The 27,810-nt window shown below is 56.7% G+C and overlaps 8 protein-coding genes and 1 non-coding gene across 9 annotated transcripts; 5 read left to right on the forward strand and 4 right to left on the reverse strand.

Moving 5' to 3' along the window:
* The first annotated feature begins 760 nt into the window (after positions 1-760).
* Positions 761-855, forward strand: SLS55_010032. The gene has a single exon. It is a non-coding gene; the product is annotated as a tRNA-Leu (tRNA).
* Positions 856-1,441: 586 nt separating this feature from the next.
* URA9_2 (Dihydroorotate dehydrogenase (quinone), mitochondrial) lies at positions 1,442-3,361 on the forward strand (the record flags this gene model as incomplete). The annotated part of the gene is made up of 2 exons (XM_066781424.1): positions 1,442-2,353; positions 2,429-3,361. The coding sequence occupies 2 exons, from the start codon at positions 1,442-1,444 to the stop codon at positions 3,359-3,361; spliced, it is 1,845 nt and encodes a 614-aa protein (XP_066628426.1).
* Positions 3,362-4,987: 1,626 nt separating this feature from the next.
* Positions 4,988-6,125, forward strand: SLS55_010034 (uncharacterized protein; the record flags this gene model as incomplete). Its single annotated transcript, XM_066781425.1, has 3 exons — positions 4,988-5,603; positions 5,805-5,930; positions 5,989-6,125. The coding sequence occupies 3 exons, from the start codon at positions 4,988-4,990 to the stop codon at positions 6,123-6,125; spliced, it is 879 nt and encodes a 292-aa protein (XP_066628427.1).
* A 10,560-nt stretch (positions 6,126-16,685) lies between these two features.
* CAF16 (CCR4-NOT regulatory complex component) lies at positions 16,686-17,603 on the reverse strand (the record flags this gene model as incomplete). Its single annotated transcript, XM_066781426.1, has 2 exons — positions 16,686-17,398; positions 17,471-17,603. The coding sequence occupies 2 exons, from the start codon at positions 17,601-17,603 to the stop codon at positions 16,686-16,688; spliced, it is 846 nt and encodes a 281-aa protein (XP_066628428.1).
* Positions 17,604-17,909: 306 nt separating this feature from the next.
* tit1 (tRNA dimethylallyltransferase, mitochondrial) lies at positions 17,910-19,488 on the forward strand (the record flags this gene model as incomplete). Its single annotated transcript, XM_066781427.1, has 2 exons — positions 17,910-17,978; positions 18,046-19,488. The coding sequence occupies 2 exons, from the start codon at positions 17,910-17,912 to the stop codon at positions 19,486-19,488; spliced, it is 1,512 nt and encodes a 503-aa protein (XP_066628429.1).
* Positions 19,489-19,557: 69 nt separating this feature from the next.
* On the forward strand, positions 19,558-20,131 carry SLS55_010037 (uncharacterized protein; the record flags this gene model as incomplete). Its single annotated transcript, XM_066781428.1, has 2 exons — positions 19,558-19,738; positions 19,875-20,131. 2 exons carry the CDS (start codon positions 19,558-19,560, stop codon positions 20,129-20,131), a joined length of 438 nt encoding a protein of 145 aa, XP_066628430.1.
* A 1,544-nt stretch (positions 20,132-21,675) lies between these two features.
* On the reverse strand, positions 21,676-22,717 carry SPE3 (putrescine aminopropyltransferase; the record flags this gene model as incomplete). Its single annotated transcript, XM_066781429.1, has 3 exons — positions 21,676-21,956; positions 22,061-22,630; positions 22,687-22,717. The coding sequence occupies 3 exons, from the start codon at positions 22,715-22,717 to the stop codon at positions 21,676-21,678; spliced, it is 882 nt and encodes a 293-aa protein (XP_066628431.1).
* A 576-nt stretch (positions 22,718-23,293) lies between these two features.
* Positions 23,294-25,060, reverse strand: SLS55_010039 (uncharacterized protein; the record flags this gene model as incomplete). The annotated part of the gene is made up of 2 exons (XM_066781430.1): positions 23,294-24,818; positions 25,053-25,060. The coding sequence occupies 2 exons, from the start codon at positions 25,058-25,060 to the stop codon at positions 23,294-23,296; spliced, it is 1,533 nt and encodes a 510-aa protein (XP_066628432.1).
* A 698-nt stretch (positions 25,061-25,758) lies between these two features.
* SLS55_010040 (uncharacterized protein) lies at positions 25,759-26,995 on the reverse strand (the record flags this gene model as incomplete). The annotated part of the gene is made up of 3 exons (XM_066781431.1): positions 25,759-26,315; positions 26,368-26,709; positions 26,767-26,995. 3 exons carry the CDS (start codon positions 26,993-26,995, stop codon positions 25,759-25,761), a joined length of 1,128 nt encoding a protein of 375 aa, XP_066628433.1.
* Positions 26,996-27,810: the final 815 nt, after the last annotated feature.

Genomic DNA, 27,810 nt, shown 5'->3' on the forward strand with positions numbered 1-27,810 from the left:
CTTCGAATACATTCAAAAGCAAGTCAAACGGATATGGAGCATTCTCGAGGCATCGAGTTGTATCACATTGTTATCTGTGTAATCGTTCTGAAAAATTACGTATCACCAGAGTTAAGTGGAAGTACACATCGAGATGTTTCCGGGATTTAGCGGCACGGCTTAGGAATTTAAGTGCTGCTTTGCATGTACAGTTGCTTACGCAAAAGCGCATTTGACAACATCGTTCGAGAATCCTTCAAGACGGTCTCCTCGCAAGACATCAAAAGTGACTGCCAGAACCCCAGTAGAGGCGAACCCACCCCCAAGATGGGCTAAAGCGCTACGTTTAGGAATCAATCGCACATGCGCGATGCAATCAAGTTCAAGCTAGCAAAAGTCGCTAAACACAACGGAGGTGTTCCTATGCTTTTTCTTATGGCCGATTGATCGTGTGATCCGCGGCAGCTATACAAATTGCTTTTCGAACCAACGTTCATACGATGTCCATGTTGGATATAGCTATTTTTACAAGCGTTGCGGCGATCACCCCTTACAGGATCTCCAGAAGCTCGGTTGCGTCCGCTGGGGTAGGCCTAGCTCAGAGCAACCTCAACATTGAGCTCCGTGTCATGACTACTTAGGTTCCAACTGTTACAGCCGTTCCTGAGAAGACGATGACATAATACCGAACGTTGAGAAGCACGGGAATGTCAATATGCTCTCTACAATTTTGGAATAGCTGTGATATAAACTTAAATTTTAAATTTGATACATCTCAATAGGGGTTGTGGCCGAGTGGTTAAGGCGCTACGTTTAGGTGCTGTACAGCATAATCCGTAGTGGGAAACCGCGTGCGTTCGAACCGCACCAACCTCAACATCTTTTTTTTGTTTGTTTTGGGCACTTCTGTCCCATCTTGCGCCGCTTCACTCAAGAAACATCGATGTCCCATACGTGGACAAGCTTTTTGGTGAGGGTAAGAACGATTCCGAACTGTCTGGCGGAGTTCAGTCAGGCTTCAGTAAGCAGAAACTGGAAGTCTTTACACAGGAGACACGGCGTCTACCCCAGCTGCAACACATACTTTCGGAAGAGCGGAGAAAGCGGTCGTGAGTGCTCCACTAGTGCGCGAATGGGGTCATGCCAAGAACAGGCCTCGACTTGGACGATGTAAACATGAAGTACGGAATGATGTACACATCAGCCCGGCTTTGATTGCTACGTACAAGGTAGGTTGCGGTTTGGTTCGTATTACACGAGAGAACGGAAGTTTAAAGCATCCGTCTGGACATGCAATCTGCAACACAATCATGGACAAGAGCCTCGGAGCAAGGGATTCGGCTATCTGCAATTACCGTTGTCTCTCGGGGTGTGCAGCTTTCCCGCGCTTAGGTAAGCGACGACGCACGTCACGGCTGGCTCTCGCGACCTCGAACTTTCCGACTCCTTGACAGCAGCACCAATGGCAGCCCGCGCAAACGTGCTGTCCCGGCACGCTCCCGGTCGGGCCCCTCTGCGCCTGTTCAACCACGCTCCTCTCGCCCGCCAATGGCATCCCTCGAGCCTCCTTCGCTCTCCTGCCGTCCGCCTCTCGTCCACCACCTCCGAAGCCGCCTCGAAAGCCGCTGCTGAGAAAACGAAAGACGTGAAGGAAACCGCGGCAGAGACTACGAAGGAAGCGAAGGACACTGCCAAGGAAGCAAAGAAGGAGGCGGAGGATACGGCCAAGCAAGCAAAGAAGGGTGCGCGGTCTGCTGGCTCACGCTTCAAGCGCTACGCCTACGGCACCACCTTCGCTCTCCTCTCCGGCGTTGGCTACCTCTACTTTACCGATACCCGCGCCAGCGCCCACCAGTACCTGGTGCCTCCGCTGATCCGTACCATCTGGTCCGACGCCGAGGATGCCCACCACGCAGGCATAAAGGCGCTGCAGACGCTCTACCCGCTGGGCCTGCACCCGCGCGAGCGCGGCGACCCCGACGGCGCCGGCGACCTGCGCATCACCGTCTTCGGCCAATCGCTGGACAACCCCATCGGCATCTCGGCCGGCCTGGACAAGAACGCGTGGATCCCCGACCCCCTCTTCGCCCTGGGCCCGGCCATCGTCGAGGTCGGCGGCATCACGCCCAAGCCGCAGTCGGGCAACCCGCGACCGCGCGTCTTCCGCGTCACGTCGCAGGACGGCCTGATCAACCGCTGCGGCCTCAACTCCGAGGGCGCCGACAACGTCGCCGCCCGCCTGCGCCAGCGCGTCCGCGAGTTCGCATACCAGATGGGCTTCGGCCTTGGCCCGGACGCCGAGCAGGCCGTGCTAGACGGCGCTGCGGGCGTGCCGCCCGGCAGTCTGGCGGCTGGCAGGCTGATGTGTGTTCAGGTGCGCTCTGCCCTGCCTGCGGGAGTGGACGAGTGAAGGACGAAGAAACAGCTGACATGGCGCCACCGTCTATAGGTAGCGAAGAACAAGAACACGCCCGACGCCGACATCGAGGCCGTCAAGGACGACTACGTCTACTGCGTCGACCGCCTCGCCAAGTACGCCGACGTCATCGTCGTCAATGTCTCGAGCCCCAACACGCCCGGCCTGCGCTCGCTGCAACGCGTCGAGCCGCTCACCCGCATCCTGACGGGCGTCGTCGCCGCCGCGCAGGCCGCGGACCGCAAGTCCAAGCCCCGCGTCATGGTCAAGGTGTCGCCGGACGAGGACACGAAGGAGCAGATGTCAGGTATCTGCGATGCTGTCTGGGAGAGCGGCGTCGATGGCGTCATTGTCGGAAACACCACCAAGAGCAGGCCCGCGCCTTTGCCCAGAGGTTACATCATGCCGGCGCACGAGCAGGAGACGCTCCTTGAGACGGGCGGCTACTCTGGGCCGCAGCTGTTCGACAAGACGCTTGGAATGGTGGCGAAGTACAGGAAGATGCTGGACCAGGGCCCTCGGATCGCGCCCAAGGAGGAGAAGCCCGAGACCAAGGCGATTGCAGGTGCCAGCACGGGCGAGTCCCCAGAGACGTCCATCGTCGAGAAGATCGAGGCCGGGGCAAGAGACGCCGCGTCGGAGGCCTCCTCGGCCTTCTCAGAGGTCAAGGTCGCCGACCCGACCGAGAACGTCACTACCAGCCCCGACGACTTGACCGACCTTGCGCCGGTCGTGCAGGCTCCGACTCCCTCGGCCGCGGAGGAAGCGGCCGGTGATAGGTCGCCGTATTCGCACACGCCGAAGGAGATCTGGGCCACGGGCGGCGTGACCAACGGCCAGCAAGCGCTGCAGCTCCTGAATGCGGGTGCCAGCGTTGCCATGATCTACACTACCATGGTGTTCAATGGCAGCGGTGCGGTGACTAAGATCAAGAACCAGATGAGGGCGGCGATTAAAAAGGAATAGACTTCGGGGGGTGGAAATGCCTGGGAGAATTGTAGAAATATCAAGAATCGTCCTTGGAAGTGTACTACTATCTTTTGCTTAATATTGGTCCTTTTGCCGCGGCTGAACGCAAACGCCCAAGCTAGCGCGGAAACACGGAAATCCTTCGACAATCTCCGAGTCTAGCGCGTGATGGTCTCAGAGGATTGAATGCCTCCTGATGCCCACTTTCTGAACATGTCGCTTTTCACGAATGATGACTGAGGACTCTATCTACTAATCACGGCTGTTCCGCTCCACTCACCTCCATCAATGGCGATCCTCCACGGCGCCTTCGGCGTCACACTCCTCGCCGCCACATCGGGCTCCGTGCTAGCAAGCGCCCAAAGCCCGACAACCTACTCGACCAGCACCAGCACCAGCACCAGCTGGGCCCTCCTCGACAACACCGACCTCTTCCCCAAACAAACAACGCCTGCCGCCGCCGCATCATCCACCACCACGCCCACGCCCACGCCCACCACCACCTCCTCCAGCGACGGCTTCCAAATCACCCCGCCCATCCCCTGCCCCGGCCTCTACTACACCTACGGCGGCATCTGCTGCGCCGGCGCCTCGCTGCTCGACTGCGACTACGACGCCCTGCACTCCGGGGCGCAGTCGCCGGCCTCGTGCTGCCCGCCCGGCCAGCTCGCGTGGGCGCTGCCGCTCGATGCCGACCAGATCGCGCAGGCCGAAGCGCACGGAGAGTACAGCGGATGCCCGGGGAACATGCGGAACGGGGTTTGTTGTTCTGGCGGCGTGATTTACCAAGATGATGGGAAGGAGGTGTGCAGTTTGGGGAGTGTCGTGTGGGTGGAGACGACGGGGGTGGGGGGGAGTACGGGGAGGAGTACGGTGGTGGCGACGGCGGCGGCGGTGGGTACGAGTACGACGGCGGCGGGGAGGAGTGGTGGTGGGACGGATGGTTGGGGGACGGCGACGGCGGCGACGGTGACGGGTGGTGGTGCGTCGTTGGGTGGCGGCTGGGCGGCGGCAGACGGAGGGGTGTGGTGGTGGGGGGCGATGGGGTTGGGAGTGCTGGGACGGTGGTAGGAACGCATGGCTGCGATGAGTAAGGTGACTAAGCCGATTTTAATCAGCCGCCGAGCGACGCCTGGTGAGCGGGAATGTCTTGGTGTTGGCGGGGGAGACGGACATAATATCTTGTGGTTTGCACGAATCCGTGTTAACTCCGTCTCGTGCAGACGCCTCCCCACCACCGTCTCTATCTCCGGAGCATCGTGCCGCAAGGCCAACGGCTTTTACTGGCGCCAGTTCAATCGCAATGCTGACTGTACTCTGCGTCTACCAAGCTTGTGGCTTTCTTTTGTTTCTGGTGTGGAACTCCGTCCTAACTCCTTCGTACCCGTCTATTTAAACCATCGGCACGTTGCTCCTTCCTCAACAACTACAATCACCACCTAGTCTCCGAAGGCCACACCAGCCTTACACACCACCCCCTCTCTGAGCACCCAACACCCCCAAACATCAATCGACCAACCTACCCACCTACCTTCTTCATTCGTCCTACCACACCCGCACCTCAACACACGCCAACAGAAAAGAAACAAAACCCTACTACCCACCTACCCACCACCTCCCACAATGGCCGCCCCACAACCATCATACGACTTCCACACCACCGCCACCGCCGCCGCCTCCACCCTCTCCGCCTCGATCGCCAACAAGACGATCCTCATCACCGGCGTGACGCCCAACAGCCTCGGCGCGCACTTCGCCGCCACCATCGCCTCGCACGCGCCGCGGCTCCTCATCCTCGCCTCGCGCACGCAGTCGGCCATCGACGCCACCGCCGCCGCCATCCGCGCCGCCGACTCCGCCGTCGCCGTGCGCGGCGTCATCGTCGACCTCGCGTCGCTCGCGTCGGCGCGGCGGGCAGGCGACGAGGTCGCCCGGATGCAGAGAGACGAAGGCGTCGTCGTCGACGTGCTGGTGCTGAACGCGGGGGTGATGGCGTGTCCGTACGAGGTGACGGGTGACGGGTTCGAGCGGCAGTTCGGCACGAACCATCTGGGGCACTTTGTGTTTGCGAACGCCGTCATCCCGGGGATGCTGGCCGGCGAGGGCAGGAAGCCGCGGGTGGTGGTGGTGAGTAGCGAGGGGCACCAGCTCGGACCGGTAAGGTGGGCGGATCCGGGGTTTGCGGGGGGCGAGACGTATGATAAGTGGAGGGCGTACGGGCAGGCGAAGACGGCGAATTGTCTGTATGCGTGGGCGTTGGCGGAGAGGTTGGGGGGGAGGGGGTTAAGCGCGTTTAGTTTGCATCCTGGCGCGATTGCGACGAATTTGGGGAAGCATATTGATGTTGAGGGGGATGATTGGACGCAGTTGAGTGAGTGTTCTTCTCTTTTTTTGGTGGTTGGCTGGATTGAGCGTTTCTTTGCTGACCTGGTCGGTGTAGTGAGTGTGTTTGCGAGCAACGGCAATCCGCAGGGCTTCAAGGAGTACTGGGAGAAGCACCCGTTCAAGACGCTGGATGAGGGGACGTCGACGCATGTTGTTGCGGCGTTTGCGGATTGGATTGAGAGTAAGTTTTTTTGTCGGTGTGGATACTTTGGATGACACTGACAAGATGTTTGTTGCAGAGGACAATGGCAAGTTCCTAAGAGACGCCCAGATTTGTAGCTTCGACATGGTCGCTCCGTGGGCGAGAAACTCGTATGACGCAGAACGGCTGTGGAGGATGAGCGAGGACATGGTCGGCGAGAAATTCGACTTTTGAGTTGCCTGATGTGCATCGGAAGTGGAAAAGATGGGGGAAATTGAAATGGTGTTTTCGGGATGAGGTCATGGTTAGTCTGAAGGGGGTTGTTACCTTAGTGCTTCCTTTGAAAATGTCCATCGATATTTCTCCCATCTACATAGTCAAAAGGGTGACACAACAAGAATAAGACCATGCCGTATGCACCAGTCAACGGCAGTGTCCCATTGAAGGAAACCATTGTTCGCCCTACAGGCAAGTTCGAGGTCGACCCAAAGCGGAGGATCAAGCTCAACCGGGACTGATGGAAGGATGATAGGGAGAACATGTCTAAGGAGTAGAAACTCAGAGAGGATGCCAAGAAGCGCAATACAGGAAAGAGGTAGAAGGCCCGGTCGCAGATATGAGGGAGAATGGTACTTCAGAGGAAAAAATCATGGAGAAGAGGTTGGCGGAATGTCAGGCTTCAAAAAAGGCAGCAAGTAAGCTCTAACAGACGTCTACGGCGGAGATGGGGAAGCACAGCCGAGAATCGGGGTCAGGTCATGGAGCTGACCTGGGAATGCTCGTGGTTTCAGCTGTGGCATAGACAAACGCCTGATCGACAAGTTCTGGCCAATAGCTCGCTTAGCGAGGGCAAGGCCTGAAAGTGAGACAAGTAATCAACCATGTCAGACGCGGCGATACCGATGGCCAAGCCTGATCATCCTCGTTTGGCTTCAAGCTTGCTACGCATGAGATTGCTTGTAGCTCCTGACTAGAGCCAATGGAATGCCCAGAACAGTGCACAGCTCACTGAAGACGAAGCATTGGAAGCGGAGGTTGCTGAGAGCGCCAGGGGCGATGTTTGCCTAAGCTTTCAACTGAGCTTACGAAGCCCTGCTCTGATGAGATCAGGCTAAGCATGAAATCAGCCAAGTCGTTCCGCTTTTGCCAGGTAACCATCAGCATAGAGAGCTTCGATAGTTTGGGAGATGGCTCATACGCGCTAAACCAATCCATTGACCGTTTCTTTCAGTCCTCCGGATGTGGCTCACCGATACTCGTGAGAATGGCCCCAAGGGGTCAAGCAGAACAAATCAGAGATTTGACGGATGAAGAAAGTGTGATCAGCACGACACTCTGACAAGGGTACTACATATGAACGTCTCAAAAACATAAGCTTCCAATTACTCATGCGTAGTACCTGCTACATCAAAACCTACAGTAAGCGTCCGCGTGATCCCTACTTACGCTAGACGCAGAAAAGGCTTCTCCAAACGTTTTCCGCTGCTGCGTCTCGCAAAACTTTTGATTGAACTGATGGTATTACGATGGGCTGCTCGCTGGAGATTATCTCATCTAGTAATAAAACACTATGCTCCATATGAATCCGGCACTAGGAAGGGGTCTTGCCGAAGCACGAGGTGTTCTCATGGAATTACAGCCAGCGTCGGGTAATTTTACTGCGGCAGCGAGAGCCCGTCAATCGGTTGATCTCGATCACTGGGAGTTTCATCCTTTTTCTTGCGAAATCGAGCAGCATCTAGGAATGTCACTGATATGGAGAGTGTAGGACACAAACATTCGCTCGTGTCCAGTTGCCTTCAGTTTTGCACAACACGGAACCATCCGATCGCGAAGACTTATAGCTCCACTTGATGTACGTGAAACCATTTAAGTGTGTGTGCGAAGCTACAGTGTTATGACAGCTTCTGCAGCACAACTATTGATCATTTCTTTCGCCGAGAGCCTCAGAGTATATTGCTTTCAGGCATGGACACTTGCTGCTTACCATTCACCCATCAGTAACGCCAGCGTGTCCATGTCCTTGCACTTATGACAAGTCACACAGCCAAAAGCCATTCACAATTGCATTGCCTTGTGGAACATCTGGTCGTGTCATTCGTTTACTTGCCTGGCTAACATGTCGTGATGTGCCAATGCAACGCATATTCCCTTATTCTGACATTGTTACAGACATCCGATCTCTAACGTAAGAGCAGACCACAACAACGGGTGATCCCATGTTTGTCGCACCGAAATATGGATCAATAGGGTGAGGGAATAGAAGCGGGGACTCGTACCCGCCCTTGGCGCCTTGTGTCTGTGATCCAATGAGCGAGGTTTACTTGCGCGCATTTGCGTGTAAGAATATACCTCACCTGAGCCTTACTTTTACGCCCCGAAAACTTCAGCCTCATCCAACCCCTCCTCCACTTTTACCTTACAGAAGGTCGTCTCCTTCAAGATTCCGCACTCATCTCCAGCCATTCATATGACTTGCGCTTCCACTCGGAAGACATCGATGGTTTCCTGTGACTGAACCCTACCAAAAGTCGCAACTTTGTTTCCATTTTGCAAACTTACAAAGCGTAAGAAAGTCTCACTTCAAGCCACCAGGCGGGGTAAGCCTGGTTCATACACCGTAAGACCCATTGACCCTCTTGGGAACGCAGTAGATTGATCTGTGCGCCATACTGGCACTGCCAACAGTGCCCGGATACATGGTTTCCGACGTTACGAGCCTTCCCCGACGAGTGTAAGCACGACAAATGGCCGAAACACTCAAAGTCGACCGGGAGCCTCCTTGGAAGTTCCCACTTGAACACAGGTCGGCCTCGAGCTCCCCTCTTGCTTCATCCATAACCCTTTCCTGCCACGGGGACGGCGGTCTCGAAGACCGGGAGGAGGACGACGGACCGGGGCGGACGACTCCGTCAGATCGGCCACGGCTAATAACAGAAGTTGACGCAAAGCCACCGTCGTCACCGCCGCCATCCTTCCGGCGAGAAGAAGAAACGTCGAGTCCGTCGAAACGGCTCAAGTTCGACGACCCGAGCGCCGTGCATCGTCGCGAACAACCGGACGAACGCAAGCCTGCTCGGGTGGAGAGCAAGGAGCGCAGAAGCAGCGGGAAGCCGAGGGGGGGCTCCTCGGCGGATGGCGCGCCGAAGGGGAAGAAACTCGCCTGCCCGTACTTCAAGCAGAACCAGCGGAGGGAAGGCCGGCCCGTGGCTTGCATCCATCCGGGCTTCTCCAACGTGGCACGGCTCAAGTAAGCGGGAAACCCCCCCACCCCTCGTGGTGGCCCGGATGCATTGTAACCGTTCGGCAGGGAACATTTGTACAGGATCCACAAGCTGCCCGCCATATGCCCTAGGTGCCAGGCCCAGTTCGACACCGAGGAGGAAGTCACAGACCACCTCAACGCCCCCGAAAGGTGCGAGAAGCGGCCGCGAAAGGCGCATCTGGAGGGTTTCGATAGAGAGCAGGAACTGAAGCTGCGGACGAAGAAGAGATCCAAGGGAGAAGGCAGCGAAGAGGAAAAGTGGAGGGGGGTTTACATGATCCTGTTTCCCAATGCCTCGCTCGGTGAAGTGCCGTCTGCGTGTAGGTTCTACTTCTCCTCTTTTTCCCAAAGCTTGTAACAAGATTGGCGCTCAGAGTCTGACTGACTTTGAGACGTCGAGCCTGACACTCGGCTGGGATCTCCCGATTGCTCAGATCAAGAGGCTCGAGTGCTGGACGGGTTCGAGGAATTCAGTCGTCGAAAGATGCCCCAGGTCGTTTCGAAGATGGAACCAACTCTTGTCCGAGAGCGGATCGAGCCGCAGCAGCTTCTCGAAGTGCTGCAGGCATGCCAGAGGAATCTTTTCGAATCATATCGGTACAGGAATATTACCCGTCCCGAGTCGGTCCCAGAAAGGCGGTTTCAGAGTCGATCAAGATCAGGGTCCAAATCGTCTCAGAGCTCGGATGGACAGATGGTATTTTTCTGCTGTGCCTTCAAATGCCGCATTATATAGCTGGGTTCTGATGTTTATCCACTACAGAAATCCCCGCGTTACGAGTGCCCCGATCAGAGCCCCATGTGTGAAGAGTCACGGGAATGACCAAAAACAAAACATACGTATCCATTGATGACAGAACGGTGAATACTCTGGAAGAACATGGGAGTTCTGACGTCCGAAAATGGTTAGAGAAAATCAGGAAAGATCAATGTGTTTCTTCAGTACGGTTGATATCCATCATTAACCGTTAGAGAACATTAGCACGTTCCATTTGTGCCGTTTTCCTAGTGTGAAACTGCATACGCGAAATGACGTCAACGGCCTTATTATTTCGTTCGTCATGCCTTAAACATATACGTAGTCTTGCTTGATACTTGCTTCTGCTTTCTCACTCGTTACTTTTTCTTTAATAACGTCTTTGATATCACTTTGTCATCTTTTATTATCACGAAATAGCTTCCGCAAATCCCGAATACGAGCGATTCTTTTGGTTTAGTCTACTAAGCAGCCAGCATCCCATGCTCATGTATGTATAATGCCATATATCTCATTCAAGCTTTTGAAGCCTTTGAAAGATATACGGGAAGAGTTTCTGGCTTACAGCCATCCGTGACTTAACATGCCGCCAGATAACTTTACGGCAAGAATGATGAAGCCATGACTGGACTCCCAATGTTGATTTACTATTTGTAGCAAGAACAGATAAACCAATGGCCGGTCTCCAACACCACCTGCAACGAATATGGGACTCTAAGGCAGAATTTATCAACAGGAAAGAAGAATGGACAGTTGTACTCTTTCACCGAAATATTATCTTTACTAAGAGGCAGCAATGCTCTATGAGAAAGTTTGTCCAAAAAAGTAAGACGACCAAAAAAGTAAGATGACCAAAAAAGTAAGATGACCAAAAAAGGCGCGTGATCATTGAAATGCGAATCAAAGCTGAACCAAGTATCAAAACAATTGGAGAAACGAAGCGCGCCATGTCTTCAGAGGTAAACAAATGCTGTTGATTACAAGGTTGTCCCGGTGCGTCGGTGATTCGGTGATCTCATTCATTGCTATCGTACCTCGACCTGTCGAGTTGATCGTGGTATGGACTCGCGTCGTGGGGATACCAGGGGTGAAAGGCTTCCGAGAGGTCTCCGTGCAGAGGTTGTGGATGGTAGTGCATCCCAACAGGAACATATTGATCATGAACATTCTGGATTTGCACATTGGCGAGGCTGACTGTTTGGCTCTGTTCCGAGCGTTGCGACAAAGGCTCACCGCCGACAAAAGAAGCCTGAGAGCGCGAGCTGCGGGGCTCATGGGGGTAGGCAGGCTGACCCTCAATTGGGTACGCTGCCATGCCAGCTCTCTCCCCCGGGTTTGCTGTAGAGGCGTTCATGCAGAAATGCGACTCTCTGAAGCTGCTAAATACTTCCGTGAGCTTGCTCCGCAGAGGCGTAACCAACCATGAGATGTCCAAGTCTCCATCAGCCGCGGAGATAAACCCTGCTTCAGCCTGCTGAACAAGGTAGTGCTCCCAGTCCTTGAGGGATGCGAAGACGGACTCTTGAAGGCGGTCGATGAGATCGTGTCTCTGATACATTGACAAGTCTTCGGCATCTGGGCCGAGTCAGCTATAGTTGCAACACGTTGGTGACTACCTGGATCTGACTTACTTGGGAGAGGAATGCTTTCTTGGCCATCTTCAGGGAACAATATAATCCAGATTTCGCGCCACTTATCCATGCTTGATTTGCCTCTCATTTTGTCATGCAACCTTGCATACTGCGAGGGCCCGAACTGAAGGGAGCATGCGTCAAAATTGATAGTACAAGGAGGATTCTGTCTTTCGTGTTGTGAAAAATCCGAGAATTCAGCGTAGCATCGGCTACATAACGAAGGGTTGTAGTGGACCCGTTGCAAGTGTTCCCTATGGTATTGTCAGACCAGTATCATAAGAGTTAGTGAGACATGGGTGCGTCATACTTCAATCGGGGAATTGTCTCGAACCTGCTCTTTCGGCAAGAGTTCTTCAGGCTGGCCTCCTGATATCGCATCGAATATGGACAGGGGAAACCCTCGGAGTTCCCCGAGGCTTTCCGTTTCGAGCGACCATGTCGCCCGTCCTGTTCATCATGGCCATCGTCTCCCCCTGAGCCGTTCGACGTGTTGTGTTTCCTCTTCCGAGATGCGCTCAAGGTAGGTTGGCTTGAGTGGCCGTAAGGATTTCGAGATATATGCGTGGTTGAGTGGGAGCGACTGCCACGCCCAGATCGCTCTGCTGCTGTAACCACGTGCAAGTTTTTGCTTCCGTGAGCAGCGAGTGACGATAGTATTGGTGCGGCATTTAGCGATAAGCCGGGGCCGATGATGTGTTCAAGACCGGTCAAATCGGTACTGGAGGCGGGAGTGGGGCTGCGGGACAACGACGCGGTACTGGCACTGTCTTCGGAGGAAGACTGAGAAAATGATACGAGGCTTCTCTGGAGTGGTGAAGGACTGCTTGCCGCGCGGACTTTCGGGAGGAGTTTCGGGAACCGGGCGCTTTGCCGACGGGATAACGTTGCTGGTGCATCCGTCCGGGTATGCCGTGACAGCTTCTCAGGGATGATGGCCCCGCGAAAGCCAGAGCGGGTGGGGTTTCGACCATCTCGTTTCGAATCAACAACCGTAGCACAGCATGGTATCAAAAGTGACTCACTGGCTGCCTGATCTGTTGGTACCCTGTAGACACCCCGATTCCGCTCCTTCGTTCTCAACATGCTGCACGACCAAGGGTGTCAATTTGGTTGACAGTTTCGGTTGCGAAAAAGGTGATGGTGAAGACAGGCATCAGGGGCAGTCGCGATGCGGATGTGGCCTGGTCTTGATGGCAACACTGGCGCGCAGCATTCACTTAACGCGCCTTTGCGCGTTTTTCACCCATGCACGCAGGACGTTTAATGCGCGAGCAGACAGGGGATCAGGTATTGCGCGAGTTTGGCCTCGCAAGTCTGGCGCACGTTGGGCCGCCGGAGCGGCCTGCGTGGCATCAATATGAGGAGGACGCACTTGGCGGCTTACTTCCGCATGTACTAGCCGGCGTGGTTGTGGTTGATACGTCCAGCAGGAACCATACGTCCAGGCAACGAGCTTTCTCTCTGCCAGCTGGCTGATCCTGGATGCACCAGCGGGGAAATGCTATGTGGCATTTCCGTGCTGGCCAGCGACCGAACTGAGGCTGCGAATCGGTGGAAGCTCCGTACTGTATGCTTAGACGCCCGAAAGCCTCGGCTTTGAATCAATGACCGGTGCCGCCCCTCCCATCTCACGCGCTGACATTCATCCTGTCGCATTTCGACGAGGTGAAAACTGGTGGCCGAAGGAACGGGTCTTACAGCAACCTTGCATGCTTTTAGCTCCGGGTAATAGGTTAGCAGCAGCCTCGGTCTCGTTGCCGAACTATTGATCCATGACTACGGAAATGTCAGCCTGGATAACCAGGTACAACACTATCCTTGCACCAACTTCACCGCGACGACATTCATGACTTTGCAGAAGTCGGAAAAGTCTGATACGTAAAAGCCACTGCTCCTTTGCAAACAGAACAGAAAGAGATGGAACGGCCGACATCAACACTCCCAAAACCTCCGGAACGGTCACTCCAAACAACCCGATGCGAGTCGACGGTGTTTCACACACATAAGCATGTAGTAGAACCAGTACAGCCACCATTCCAAAGTGCTCTTTGCGTCGCAGCAGCGAAACCCGAAACGCGCGGCGGGCGCAGCACACAGCCTCAGCCTCGTTGATCCTTCACTGCCATGCCACCCCCGGCGCCGCTGCCAACAACAAGTGCGCGTGGGCGCAGCCTCAGGCCGATCACTTCTGGCCCCCCTCCCCCCCAATCAAAGAGGTAGGTCGGCGAGGGTGGTGTGGTCTTGCCCGCTGCCCGGCTCGGCTCCGCAGTGTTGCTGATTACGTTCAACTTTTGCTGCGCTGCGCTGCGCCTTTCTGCTGATCCGCCTAGAAAAAAAAATATTCATGCTCATAAAATACTGTTATACATCATGGTTCGCGCAGCACGTCTCGTGCGTTCCTCATTTCTTCTTCCTCAAGCACCCGCGCATCGTGAGTGCGTTGACGAAAAAGGAGTAGATGCAGATACGTCCCCTTTCTGCAGCGAGGGCAAAAATAACCCCACAGGTGTCAATGGCTAAAGAGTATGTGTGTGTCCTGGGCGAAAAAGTGTGTGTAAGCGGGCCGGATCATTTGCGCATGCTTCTCAGTTGGAAAGTCTCAAAACTCCGGATATGAAGAAAGACACAGAGCGCGCGCGCACGTCAAAACGAGGCGAAGCACGCGAGACCAAGCCGAGAGAGACGGCGAGAACGAGCGGACATTTGCAAATCTGGATATGGTAGACTCAATTCTGACAAGAGAGTAGTAATTACGCGTGGGGGAGTGGGAAACGAGAAGAAGCAGAAAAAATCTGGACTAAGGGATGGATGCCACCAAGGGAAGGGCAACCGCTGCAGCAACAAGTGCCGAGATACAAAGCCAAGTCGATGTAGTAGAGCGAACAAGCTCCTACTAACCATCGAAAGCCGCCGGCACGAGAGAAGAACTACTTTCCGTGGGCAATGATACCCGCTGTCGGATCGTCAAAGCCTTGGCCTTGCGACACCGGACAGGACAGAAGTACTGCTGCTGTGTGAGAAGACTACTAAAACGGTAGCGCAGCGCTGAAGAGAAAGAAGAATCAAAGAACCCATGATACTGCCCGTGAAACCAACCCCCTGAGAAAACGATCATCAAGGTAGTTGTTTCTGTTTTTTCTCCGTTTTTTTCTGTTTTTCTGCCAACTCCCCCCCGACAGCCAGCTGCAGGGGGGTTGTTTGGTCAAGAAGGGTAGAATGGTAGTGGTGCGCGGCGAGCCGTCCCCACGCGAAACCTTTCGGTTTGCAGTGGGGGCGCTTGGCGATTGGTGTTTTTGCGGCTGCGGCGGTTTTGCGATGGGACAAGATTGTCCCGTCGCGGTGAGTGTGGTGTGTGTATTCCAACAACGGCCGGACAAGGGGAAAGCCTCAAATCCCCTTGCCCGGAGAGCCCCTCTCCTACGCCGTGATTCCCGTATTTCTCTCGAACGCGATGGTGGGTGATCCAATGGCATCGGCGTCGTCGCGGAGAAAAAACAAAAAGTCCTCCTCTTCCCTGGAGATGACTTCTTTTCCCCCTTTCTCTTGTCCCACCTCCTTCCGTATACCTCGGTAGTGTGGTTTCCCATCTCTCGTAACCCTTTCCCCCCACATACTCTCTTCTTTTCCATTGTCAGAATTGATAGTCCGTTTGATTGTAAAATGAATTCCGCAAGTGGCTCCGGCTGCTGCATGCGCGTACAGCAACCCAGACCCGTTGACGGTCATGGCCAGGCCCTAGCTGGCGAGTCTCCCTCATCCTGATCCAGTGCTGCATCGCTTCGTGCCGGAGGTGGTGCGAGTGGTGCCGGTGGTCGGGCGAGCGTTGGTAATAGCACTCATAGCGATGCAGGTGGAGGAGGAAGAACAAGGAGAGGCGGCGTAGCAGCCGTCAACAGGGAGGAGCGAAGACTTGTTGTTCATCTGGCGGCGGCGGTTGACATCATCATCATCATCTTCCATCATCTTCGTCGAGATAACACAGGCGGCGTCATCGGAGGCGGCTCTTTCGTCGTCGTGGAATGCATCACCGTCAAGGTAATTAATAGTCTGGGATGAATGGTATTTCGCAAATTCGTGGCGGCCCGCGCGACAGGCACGGAGCGTGAGGCCGTCCCTCGAGGGGACGGTCCTCAACGCTCCGCTCCTGCTGCTGCTGCATGTTCGCCTGCTATTCTCACACTCAAGGGTCGCAAAGGCTGGGCCCCAACGACTAGAGAGGAGCATGTTGGAAGATGAGAGTGTGCTGGCCGAGGGTGTGGACTGCCAGAGCGGATGGATTGTCGGTGATGGTAGAGGTCGGACGGTGTCCGTGGTGGCTTGGAAGCCTCAATGGGCCGGAGATGGTCTGTTCGATGGGGGCCGAAGGTCACATACGAAGTTGTGAGAGGGGAGGTGAGAGAGGGGTAGGTGGGAGAAGAGGAGGAAGAGTTGATGGAAGCTGAGGGTGAGCTCGCGGCCTATCTTTAACCACTCAGCGCGGTGCTAGCTGCAGGCCAGAGACGGCACAAGTTGGGGGCTACGATGCCTGGGGAGGAAAGGGTGGGGCGTGTGCATCGAAGGATGGCACGAGCGATGACTCCGCCACACTGCGGAGGGCCGTCTCACTGCCTCAGTGGTGGATGAAACGACGCTACTGCACAGCGCAGCAATTGGCGAATCGTGTGAGCGGTGCAAGGTGCGCTAAGTTAAGCTTACGGGCAGGTTGTTGTTGCCTAACAAGGAGCCACGGCGCGAGTGGAGCTGAGGGTTGCAGCGTACGCGGACGCGTCGCTCGCTTAGGTAAAGTCGGAGGGCTCAGCAGCTGCTGACCGCCAGCGCCGTCACCGCACGTCAAGATGCACGTCTCTTTGTTTTGGATTGCAATCGGGCGGACCAGCGGAGCGGAAGTCACGAGCGGCGAGTTACGCTTCGAAGGCTGCCGCAACACGACAGCGGAAAGCAATATATTGGACGATGTCGTCTCGTGTTAAAGTCGAAACCCGTGGTATCCCCGCTGTGGAAGCACAAACTCCGATCCCCATGCAATGATTCTACCGGCGTTGAAGCCTGGCCGTGTTGAAGTCCGGCCTTATTCTTTCCTTATCCCAGTCCCAATGCAGAAACAAAAACAAAGAAAAAAGCGGCGAGGCCATGGCGACTCAGGCCTTCTTCTCCAAGCCGTAGCCGCCCTTGCCCTCGAGGGACGGATACGTCTTACCCTCCGAAGCCTGGCCATTACGCGGGCCTCTCTCGTCAAGGTCCTCCTGCAGCCACTTGAGCACGATTTCGCCGAGCTGGCTGTTGCCCGAGTGCGGCACGTCCGTCCGCGTGGCGTAGAAGTCCTCAATGCCACCCCACTTCTTCACCTTGCCCAGGCTCATGTGCACGAGATGCGTCGGCCAGTCGGCCAGGTTGTCCAAGATGTGCGTCGCGTACACAATGGTGCACGGCCGCGTCTCCGTCTCGCGCTTGAGGAAGCGCAGGAAGTTGCTGCGCGACAGCAGGTCTAGGTCGACGGTGATCTCGTCGAGCAGCAGGATGCTCCAGGGGCGCAGCAGGCCCATGGCCAGCTGCACGCGGCGGCGCTCGCCGTCGCTGACGGCGTGCATGCGCCAGCGCAGGTCGATGTCGAGGATCTGCACGAGCTCGTCGCGGCGCTCGTGGTAGTAGTCGCCGCCGACCGACGACAGCAGCGTCGGCACGTCAATGTCCGTCCGCACGATGGGGTTCAGCACCCATTCGAGCCCCAGGTATGTCACGCCCTCGAGGCCGTGGGAGAACGGGTCCACGCCGGCGATGGAGACGGTGCCGGCGGGCGCCATGCGCTTGCCTGAGAGGAGGCGGAGGAGAGTGGTCTTGCCGGCTCCGTTTGCTGTTGCAAGGCAGAAGTGCGCGTCAGTGGGGTTTGTTCCTTCTTTATTCTATTTTTTTGGTAATGACTCACCTCCGATCAACAGCGTACGGCTTCCCGGCGGGAGATCAAGAATGACATCCCGCAGGCCGCTGCTGCCGTCGGGGAATTTGTAGTGGAGGTTCTTGACGCCGATCGACGGGGCGACGCCATTGGAGCCGGACATATTGAGAATTGAGTGAAGTGAAAGGAAGAGGGAATGAGAGTGCTGCTACATGGCGGGGCGCGGTGCCGTATTTCACAGATGGATGACGGGATGATGCAAGCTCTGACCCGCGGCGAGCTCCGACCGCAAGCACGCAAATCCGACAGCCCTACCTAGCACCAGAACGGGATGGCGCCGACCGGCCAGCACTTTCCTCCTACAACGCAGAATCCTCTCGGCCTGTGACTTTGTCCTCCAGCGCACGACTGCACCGCTTCAGTGTACATGCTGAGAGCCGCCGGGGTTTTGCGGAGAGGCCTCAACACGATGGCCCATTGCCAGCCTCAGAAGCCTGTGCTCGCCGTCATTGGCGCCACAGGCACGGGCAAGTCTCAGGTAGGACCATGCATTTCCTACCTCACTCACGTCCGCTACCCGACATGGTGCTAATGCCACCGTGCAGCTTGCTGTTGAGCTGGCCTGCCGCTTCAACGGTGAAATCATCAACAGCGACGCCATGCAGCTGTACGAAGGGCTGCCCGTCATCACCAACAAAATCACCCAGGAAGAAATGAAAGGCGTACCTCACCATTTGCTTGGCACCATCACCCATGACGAAGACACCTGGACCGTCACCAAGTTTGTCCAAAAAGCTTTGCGCGTCATCGACGACATCCATTCCCGCGGCAAACTCCCCATCATCGCCGGCGGCACCCACTACTACATCCAGGCTCTGCTATTCAAGGACAGCCTCACGCGCAGCGACGCCCAGCAATCAGAAGACCAGCCCAAGCCGCCGGAAGATGGATACGACAACAACAGCAACGAAGACCACCCGATCCTGGACGAGCCCACCGAAGTGATCCTGGCCAAGCTCCGCGAAGTCGACCCGGTCATGGCGGACCGCTGGCACCCCAACGACCGGCGCAAGATCCAGCGCTCGTTGCAGATCTGGCTGAAGACGGGCAAGACGGCCTCGCAAACCTACGAGGAGCAGCGGAGACAGAAACCAGCCGCCACCAAAACAACAACGCAAAGGTTCCCCGCCCTTCTCTTCTGGGTCCACGCCGCCGCCCCGGCGCTGCGCGCCCGCCTCGACGCGCGCGTCGAAAAGATGCTCGCGAACGGGCTGCTCGCCGAAGCCGACTCGCTGGACCGCTTCCTGCAGCAGCGCGCCGCGAGCGGGCAGCCCGTCGACAAGACGCGCGGCATCTGCGTGTCCATCGGCTACAAGGAATTCGAGGCGTACCGCCGCCGCCTGGCCCTCCTCACCTCCACCACCACCAACGAAAACGACAACAACGACAACGACGAGGAGCTAGCCCGCCTCCGCGCGCAAGCCGTCGAAAAGGTGCAGGCGGGCACGCGCCGCTACGCCAAGAGCCAGCTGCAGTGGATCCGGATCAAGCTGATGAATGCGCTGGCCAGCGCCGGCGCGACGCGCCGCCTGTACCTGCTCGACGGCTCCGACGCGGCGCGGTGGGGGGAGGCGGTCGAGGCGCCCGCGCTGGGGCTGGCGGCGAGGTTCCTGGCGGGCGAGGACGAGTCTTCCATGCCCGACCCGCGCAGCTTGTCGGATGCCGCCGCCGAGATGCTGACTCCAAAGCGCGAGTACGACCTCAGCGAGCGGCGCGACATGTGGGCGCGGCGGGTGTGCGAGACGTGTGGGGTTGTGGCGGTGACTGAGGCGGATTGGGATAAGCATATCACCAGCCGCGGGCATTGGAATCGGGCGAAGAAGCGGAGGCAGAGGGAGCAAGCGGCTGCTGGTGGTGGTGGTGGTGGTGGTGGTGGTGCGGGTCGCCCCGAGAAGCACGACATCGGATCAGAACCGCAGACGGCTCCTGAGGGGGATGTCGAAGCGACGATGGCGGCCTTTGACGAGTTGGTGGGGGATCGGAAGTAGCGCTTTTCTGCTGCGCGAGAGTCGGCTCGACCGTCGCTTCTTCGTTCCTGGCACTTGCTTCCCTCCCTCATGGTTACCTCACTGCACGACGCGGTGATGCTTGTTCGCGGTCGTGGTTACGGCATTCCTGCTCAGACCGCCGCTTCCAACACTGGCAGCAGCAATGACAACAACGCTGGCGCCGCGACCCTCGCCATGGCAGCTCAGACTGCTGTTTGTCTTCCAACCTCCTCATGCTACCCAGACTACGGTCCAGCCGGCTCAGGCGGCTCATCAGCCGGGCTCTCTTGTGGCTCACCATGTCAGTCAATCAATCAGTCAGTCAGTCAGCTGCTCTCTCTGGAGTTCACAGCCTTGCGTCTAGCGCGGCGACGATGCCTCTTAAGCCAACCTTTGCGCCTACGCCGACCTGGAACGCGACCTCACCCACGAGGAGCTTTCTCAGCTCTCAGCCGTTGATCCGGACCCCGATACTTGCACCACCAGCCGCTTCGACTTCACTGAGCCGGTCCTCCACGACCGTTCCATCAATCGTGGGCTCACGGGTTTCTACGACATGCGTCCGTACTTCCCGTCGCCCAAGCGTCGCCTGAAGTTTGTCGAGATCGCCCCCGAGAAGTCTGACACGATGGAATTTTGGTGAGACGGGGTTTCCCAGAAACTGGCTTCTGACTTCTGGGAAAGACTCGGAGTCAGTCGTGCGAGCATCCTCACGAGGATCACAATCCATTTTCCCCGGCCGCGCGCCGTCAACTACACTACCTTTCAGTGACTTCTGCAAATCGCAGTTAGCGCACCTCATCCGCCCTTCGCGTCTGGCAGGCGCGCTACGGCTACACAGTACTTTGGAGAGGTACCTGCATGACCCAACAACATTCGTATTACACCCAAGCTCCTTCCCGGAAAAAATCTTCACGCAGAACATATATATTGCCCGCCTTCTCCCACTCTGTTCTTTCTTCATCCTTTTTCTCATTCCGCGCGCGCCTCACCATGCGCATTGCCATTGTCTTCGCCGGCCTTCGAGAAGCTGCGCGATGTGCCCTGCCCGAGAGCTGGACCCCAAGTCGGCTCGCCTGACGCTGCTGCTCAGAAGCTGCGGTTCGTGATTGCGCGTCAAACAGGTACGCGCGAGATCGGTTCATATTCCCGGCCGTGATATCATTCGAGCCTGAGCTCGACGCATTCGACATCATGCCATCACCGCCTCTCTCTCGCTCGCGCTTGGCCTTGCGGATGAAAGAAGACTTACTTACGAACAAACTTGCCGAGCCAGAACAAAGGGTCAGCTGAGCGTCTCAACCTTTACGGCGTCCGTTGAGCTTGCTGTGCATGCATGCCATCCATGGTGGTGTTGCGCGGCCGCCTTGGACGGCTTCACTGACTTCTGGTGTATTCGCGTCAATTGGCTCGGAAAGTCGTCCGAGTGTTGGGGGGTGGGACCAAGTCTGGCGGCACACTCTCCGGTGGGAAGGAACGTCGAAGAAGAAGGTGGTGGTGGTGGTGTCGGTGAGGCTCGGGTATTTGAGAGCGGGGGGCGTGGCGTGTGGTGGTGGGAAACGCTCATGAGGGAACATGCTGCCCTTCTTCCTACAGGGTCTCTCGAATGCGAACGGGAGGGGTTGCGGCGGCCGCAGAGTTTGCGCAAACATGGGCTACGTACGTACGTACTCTCAGGAAGCGTGTTGAGAAATTCCACCCGCCCATGGTCAAAAATGTGCAACGGTAGTGGGCTTCCCTGCTGCTGGACTGGTGTCTTTGCTTTCGAATGAAAACGAATCCACACGCGCCATCAGGCCGTGCCACGCTCCATCGCATCGCCGCCGTGGGGGCGATGCACGGCGGGGCGGGTGGATCCACTTGCGGCGGGGAAGGAACATCGTCGGTGGCGAATGCTGCGATGATTGACAAGAATAACGACAAGGATGCTTATACTTCAAATACTCGTGGGTGTCACGGATTCCATAGCAGAACCCGTATGCCGTCAAGTTCTGAGATGCTCAGCTGGCGTGCTCCGAACATGTGCTTTATACATCGACGGGCGATTGAACCAAATTTTGCCGTAAATCATCCATATTGCTTTTGTATCCAGGTATCTACATTCCCGATACCGTCTAATAAGGAAATTTTTGCTCCCTTGAGAGTAATCCGCCCCTCCTAATGGTCCTGCTTCCAAGCAACCATCATCTATTGCCTCAGGGCCTTGCGGGCGAAGGTGGGCAGGACGAAGGAGGCCTCGTGGATCTCCTTGCTGTAGTACTTGCACAGCTTCTCCTCCTCCTCGGTGGACCAGGAGCGGACGGGCTTCTTGAGGTCGCGGTCGGCGTCCTTGCAGCAGACCATGAAGCCAATCTGGCCCGAGGGGTAGGTCGGGATGGTGGTGTAGGCGTAGTCGACGGTGGGGAAGACCTCCTTGCAGTCCTTCATGAGCTTGGCGATGAGGGGCATGTGGAGCCACTGGTTCTCGGCTGCAGCACTGAATTAGCGGACGACTTCTTGCGCAATTGACCGGTGATGAATTTGTTTTTTCTTGTATGAAAGCGTGAAGTTCTGCGGGGAGGTGGGGGCTTACAACCTTGCGTGGTGATGACACCACCCTCGCGCAGGGCGCCGTTGAGCAGCTCAAAGTACGACTTCTGGAAGAGCGACTCGGCGGGGCCCTCGGGGTCGGACGAGTCGGTGATGATGACGTCGAACTCGTTCTGGCGGTCGGCCAGGAACTTGAAGCCGTCGCCGACGATGGTCTGGACGGCGGGGTGGGCGAAGCCGACGCTCATGCCGGGCAGGTACTTCTTGGACAGGCGGATGACGGCCTCGTCGATGTCGCACAGGATGGCCTCCTCGACGCACTCGTGCTTGACGACCTCGCGCAGCACGCCGCCGTCGCCGCCGCCGATGACCAGCACCTTCTTGGGGTTGGGGTGCGAGTTCATGGCCAGGTGGGTGATCATCTCCTGGTACGAGAACTCGTCGCGCTCGGTGCACTGGATGACGTTGTCGAGCACGAGCACGGTGCCGTAGTCGGACGACTCGAAGATGAGCACGTCCTGGTACTTGCTCTTCTCGTGGTGCAGCACCTGGTTGACCTTGAGCGTCATGGCCTGGCCGGGCCACATGTCGGAGATCTCGCGGAACCAGCCATCTGCTCGCGGCGGTCAGCAATTGCGGGCTGGAGGCGGGGAGGAGGCGGTACGGTACCCTTGATGGTGGGGTGGGTGATCTCGCTCATGGTTGCGGGCGGGGTGGGGGCGCGGAGGCGGGAATGGAAGAGCTGGGGGCGCGAGAGGCGGGCGCGAGAGGCGGGCGAGAGGGCGCGAGCGGGTGCGGCGAAGGAGTCGGGAGAGAATGGTGAGAGGCGTGCTGGGTGCTGGACACGAAGATGTTTTGTATTTTTCTGCCGGGCGCCGCCGCCGTCACCGTTGCTGCCCCGCCAAACCGCGCCGGCTGGGCACCGGCCACGCCCCGCTAGCGCCCGATGCGGCGAAGTCTCTCGCTGCGAGCCCAAACCATCGCCGTCACCGTCACTTTCTGCATCGCCCTCGCCACCCGTGCCCTCAACAAAGCCGCTGTTCCCGCCCTCCCGGCGCCAGGAACCCGTTCCAGTCTCACCTTCGCTCTGCACTTGCCGCTTTTCCGCTCCGCAGCCCGCGGCGTCACCTCGGCCGTGCAAAAGGCTATTCTGAGTTCCCGTTGGGCGCCTGACTTGATGAATCACATATCGTTTTCACATATCGTGTACCGCACTGAGCTCGTTTTCCGCATTCCCATTCTATTCGTGTACAAACTCTACAAATCGCAAACTACATCAGTCCAAAAGCCTGTACAAATCCTCCGTTTCGTCGTAGTCAGGCAGTTCTTCCACGTACTCGAACCACAGTTCGTCCGTAGTCCTGTTCCATTCTTCACCATCCGGATCATCGTCCTCCTGAGGCCGCCGCCAGTACCACGTGTCGATGCGCCTCGAATCGAAAGCATTTGCAGAGTACTTGTTCCAATCCGGTCCAGAATCCCGTCGATCCCACATGTCGGTACGGATGCTAATTAGAGCCTGGAACAAGTCAAGTCGGTGGTAGTTTGGGAGATCGAGGTCCATTGTCTCAGCCCTGGTCTCATCATTGTACACCCAGGACACAGAGTATGTCCATATGTCAAACCCCAGGTAGCCCTCGTCAGCAGAAACATAGCTCGGTCGTTCGGCTGGTGGCGTCCACGGCGCGATACCTGACCTTCCGAAGGCGTCGGCAGCATCCAAAGCCTTGCCTTGGCTGGCTTGCGCAAACACCTTGGTCATGCCCACCCGCACATACTCAATGATGAAGGAGGTGAGCACTATCGGAAATCTGCCCGACTGCTGGAATTCCGCGAAGAGCTCCGCGTCCGGCCCGGTCTGGTACCGCTCCACAGGAAAAGGGTGCACCTCCTCGTACTTCTCGCCGAGTTCTCTCAGACACTTCAGCACCTCGCTGGACTCCCATTTTGGGAGATTGTACCAGTACACGAACCTCTCCAGCTTCACGTCGTCGTCCTTGTCGTCAGCAGTCCCCGTGGTTCCAATGACGCGCCACAGCCGCATTATGGTGCGGCGTAGCCTGCAAGCAAAGTCGGGCGTAAGCTCGAGCTCAGTGATGAGGTGGTCCATGACGGCGTCGGTAGACTTCTGGATGATTTCCAGCAACAGGTAGTACCGGGGCATGCTCAGCGTACCCGTCCAAAACCGGCTCGTCAGGAAGCCTGCGTCGAACACCTCGGTCTCGCGGCGGAAGCGATGGGCTAACGCTCGGTATATGGCGAGCGCATGGGTGACGAGGAGCGGCTTGAACTGGTCGGTGTGGAGCATGTTGAAGAACGTGCACATGTCCATGTTCGACACGACCTCGAGCTGCAGCTCTGCAGGGAGCCGCGTCATGAGCTTCAGAGCCTGCCGCGTCTTCTCGGCCTCGGCGCTAATGATGGAGTCCCCCACGGCGCTCGCAGTACCGGCTGCGGCGCCGTGCTTGAAGCATGATCCCGCCTGGCAGTTGAAGCAGAGCGGGAAGTCCATGAGGAAGATCTCCTGCTGGCTTGGGGTAAGGGGGCCGTCGGGGACAATCGGCGTGTCCCAAAACCTGTCCCAAAACGAATCGTCGGAATCCACGCTGTCGGAATCCTCGCTGTCGGAATCCTCGCTGTCGGACTCCTCGCTGTCGGACTCCACGCTGTCGGAATCCATGCTGTCGGAATCCATGCTGTCCGATGGCGAAGCCATGCTGTCCGATGGCGAAGCCATGCTATCCGATAGCGAAGCCATGCTATCCGATGGCGAAGCCATGCTATCCAATGGCGAAGCCATGCTGTCGGCAGTGCCGTCGGTAGTAGCCATCGATGGTTCGATGGTGAGTGCTGGATTATTGGACTACGGCAACCTTATCTATGCTTCATATACTTGGAGGCTTGAGGGTTTGTCAAAAAACAACCGTGGCTGGTCCACATGCTGTCTGATCATTGTCCAAATACAACGGCATCAGAACTTGGGAATGTCGTTGTTTGAAGAGCTGCGCAACTGAACAATACATTGTCTGGTGGACCGGGCCATCTTACCTTTTTTGGGAACTTGATGTGACCAAGAGCAGAGCAGTTCAGACTTAATGCGGCCAAACCTCTTGGGAAGCACCTTGTAGAGAAGCACGTCGATGCCATAATCCGTACAAGGAATCGATCTTCACAGATCCATCTCATCCACATAGCTAATGCACTAACCTCTTTCTACCTTCTCATACCGCAATAATGCTTCCCAACGAAGCAGTCCGCCTCAACCTCTTTCAGCCTCGTAAAGCTGACAGATGGTTGGGGACAGGAACACTGTTAAATCAAATCTGAATGATACAGTCACCGGCGATACCAACCAGCCGAAAGATTTTACACAAAAGGTGTGGTGCACCTATCGCCATTTGGTAATAGTAGGCTAACGTCGAACAATTCAGACCTCAGTATGCTCCACACCAGACACCCTTTGTTCAACGGCAGCCTTTGTGACGTTACTGACCAACCACACCGCAGCATGGCGCCTGCCTCTGCCGCGCAGACAAAGACCTCTTCACACGGCTCCATGAATAATATTCTGGCCAAGAACCCCCAGCGCAGATACGGCAGAGCCATGAGCAGGGCCACAAGAAAAAGAATATCTGGGACAATCTCAACGAAAATAGAACCGGCATTACCATTTCAGATAAGTTAGCCAAAGCAAAAGAACTCGTATACCCTACTAAAAAGCGGCGGCCCACAAAGGGGCCTTCAAGACTCCGTCACCTTCACCTCGGCCGACGCCTGCTTCGCCAGCGCCTCCCTCCGACTCGAGCTCTGCGGATCCAAGAACGGCTTCTCCCCCAAGCTCACCGCGCGCTGCCCCGTCCTCGCCCCGAGCCCATCATAATCATACGTCGCGGTATGGTACACGCTGCGATTATCCCAAATCGCGACATCGTTCGGGTTCTGCCAGCGATGGCGGACCTGCAGGTCGTGGTTGTCGACGATCAGGCGCACGAACCATTTAAGGAAGGTGTCGGACTCCTCGTCGGTCAGCTCGTTGATGCGCTTGGCGTGGTGGCCGACGGCGAAGACGGACTTCCAGCCGGTGACGGGGTTGGTGCGCACGATGGGGTGCGTGGCGGTCAGGTCGGCGCCGACGTTCTCGGGCGCGCCGCGCGCGGCGCTGTACAGCTCGAAGCCGTTGTCTTTGGCGGCGTCTTGGAACATGGGTTGCGCGTATGTTCCTGTCAGCGACTCGAGGAGTTTCTGGATCGGCGCTGAGAGCCGGTCGTAGACTTCGTAGCCGGATGCCCAGAGCGTGTCTGTGGATGCAAGGTCAGTGGTTTTCCCGGAGATGCTGCGGGGGAAACGTACCGCCGCCGGTCTTGGGGAGGTCGGTCAGGCGGAGCAAGGCGTAGTCGCTGGGGATGGGCTCGAACGTGATGTCCGAGTGCCAGCCGTCGGCGTGGCTCTGCTTCTTTTTGTAGAGACGGTTGGCGTAGATCAGCTTCTGCTGTTCGGAAGAGATGACGCTGATCTCATCGTCCTTGCCCCCGAGCGTTCGGCCGCTGTTCGACACGGGGTGGATGTGGAGACCAGAGGTCTTCGGCTGGTCGGAGTTCCAAGAGAGCTGACCGAGGCGGCGGACGAGCTCCTTCTGAAGCTCGTTGGTGATGCCGTCTTGCTTGCGGAAGAAGACAACGCCGCGCTGAGAGACTGCATGCAATCAGTTGTGAGCGGGCGACTGTCGCAAGTGCACAAGGTCCATCTTACTTGTGATGGCCAAGTCGCGCAACAGCTCGTCGGAGTTGGGAGCTTCGAGCCATTCCTTCAGATTGGCGTTGGGGAACTCTTTGCCGATCACAGGCGTGACGTCAAATTGGTCGTACTGATCAAGCACACCACTGAGCTTCAGCGGCTCCCGATGTGTGGAAGTGGCCGAACCAAGCTTTTCCTTGGTATTGTCCACCAAGACTTGTGCTGTTTCGGTGACAGTCGACATTGTTCCGATAGATGGGTTGTTGGTACGGGTCACTGAATGCTATGTTGCGCTGCCGGTTTCCTGCTTGGGCCAGCGCAGACACTTATATCCCGGTGCCGTGCAGTAGCAGCAAACGGGTTGTCGATCTACCGTAATATTGATGGATTATTGCGCGATAGCGAGAGCCCTATCTCCGCACACACATCTCAAATAGCATTGGTGAGTAGTGAGGTGGTGGGGTAATGCACGTCTAAGGGCCGGGGCTAAACTCTTTCGTTATACGCCTCAAAATGCTCGCCATAGATACCGATGAGATATATCTATTGCGCAATGCAAAAGCGCTACAAGCAGTCAAAATACCGGAGCTTAATTTGACTGCCTGGCGACAAACGTTTTGATGCGCACACTTCTTAAGCGGTCAAGGTTAGTACAGGTTCGGATTCTCTGATATACTCCACCAAAATAAATGTATGTCACCATGTTTCCACTGGAGCAGTTCGCAGAAGAAGCCCTGTGTTCATGGGGTGCTCCGACCCCGCACGTAGAATGATGAATAACTGGGGTTGATTGCGTGATAGACGCATTCTCTGGGCAGTGTACTCACCAATGAGAAGCGCCCGATATCAACTAAATCACAGTCGGCAGCCCGCGTGAGCTTGGAGCGACCCGCAGGTGGGCATGTGGCTTCCCCACTGGGAACCCTGTTTTGTGTTGTTGTTGCGCGACCAAACGTCGGCCTGAGGCGATTAACGTCGGTGTCCAACCACAACGTAAATGTGCTCCACATGAGGCATAACAAATGCTATCAGCCAAGTAAAAAGGGCTATGGCGCTAGT

The sequence above is a fragment of the Diplodia seriata genome (assembly GCF_021436955.1).
Source record: "Diplodia seriata strain FDS-637 chromosome Unknown scaffold_11, whole genome shotgun sequence".
NCBI classification, from domain to species: Eukaryota; Fungi; Ascomycota; class Dothideomycetes; order Botryosphaeriales; family Botryosphaeriaceae; genus Diplodia; species Diplodia seriata.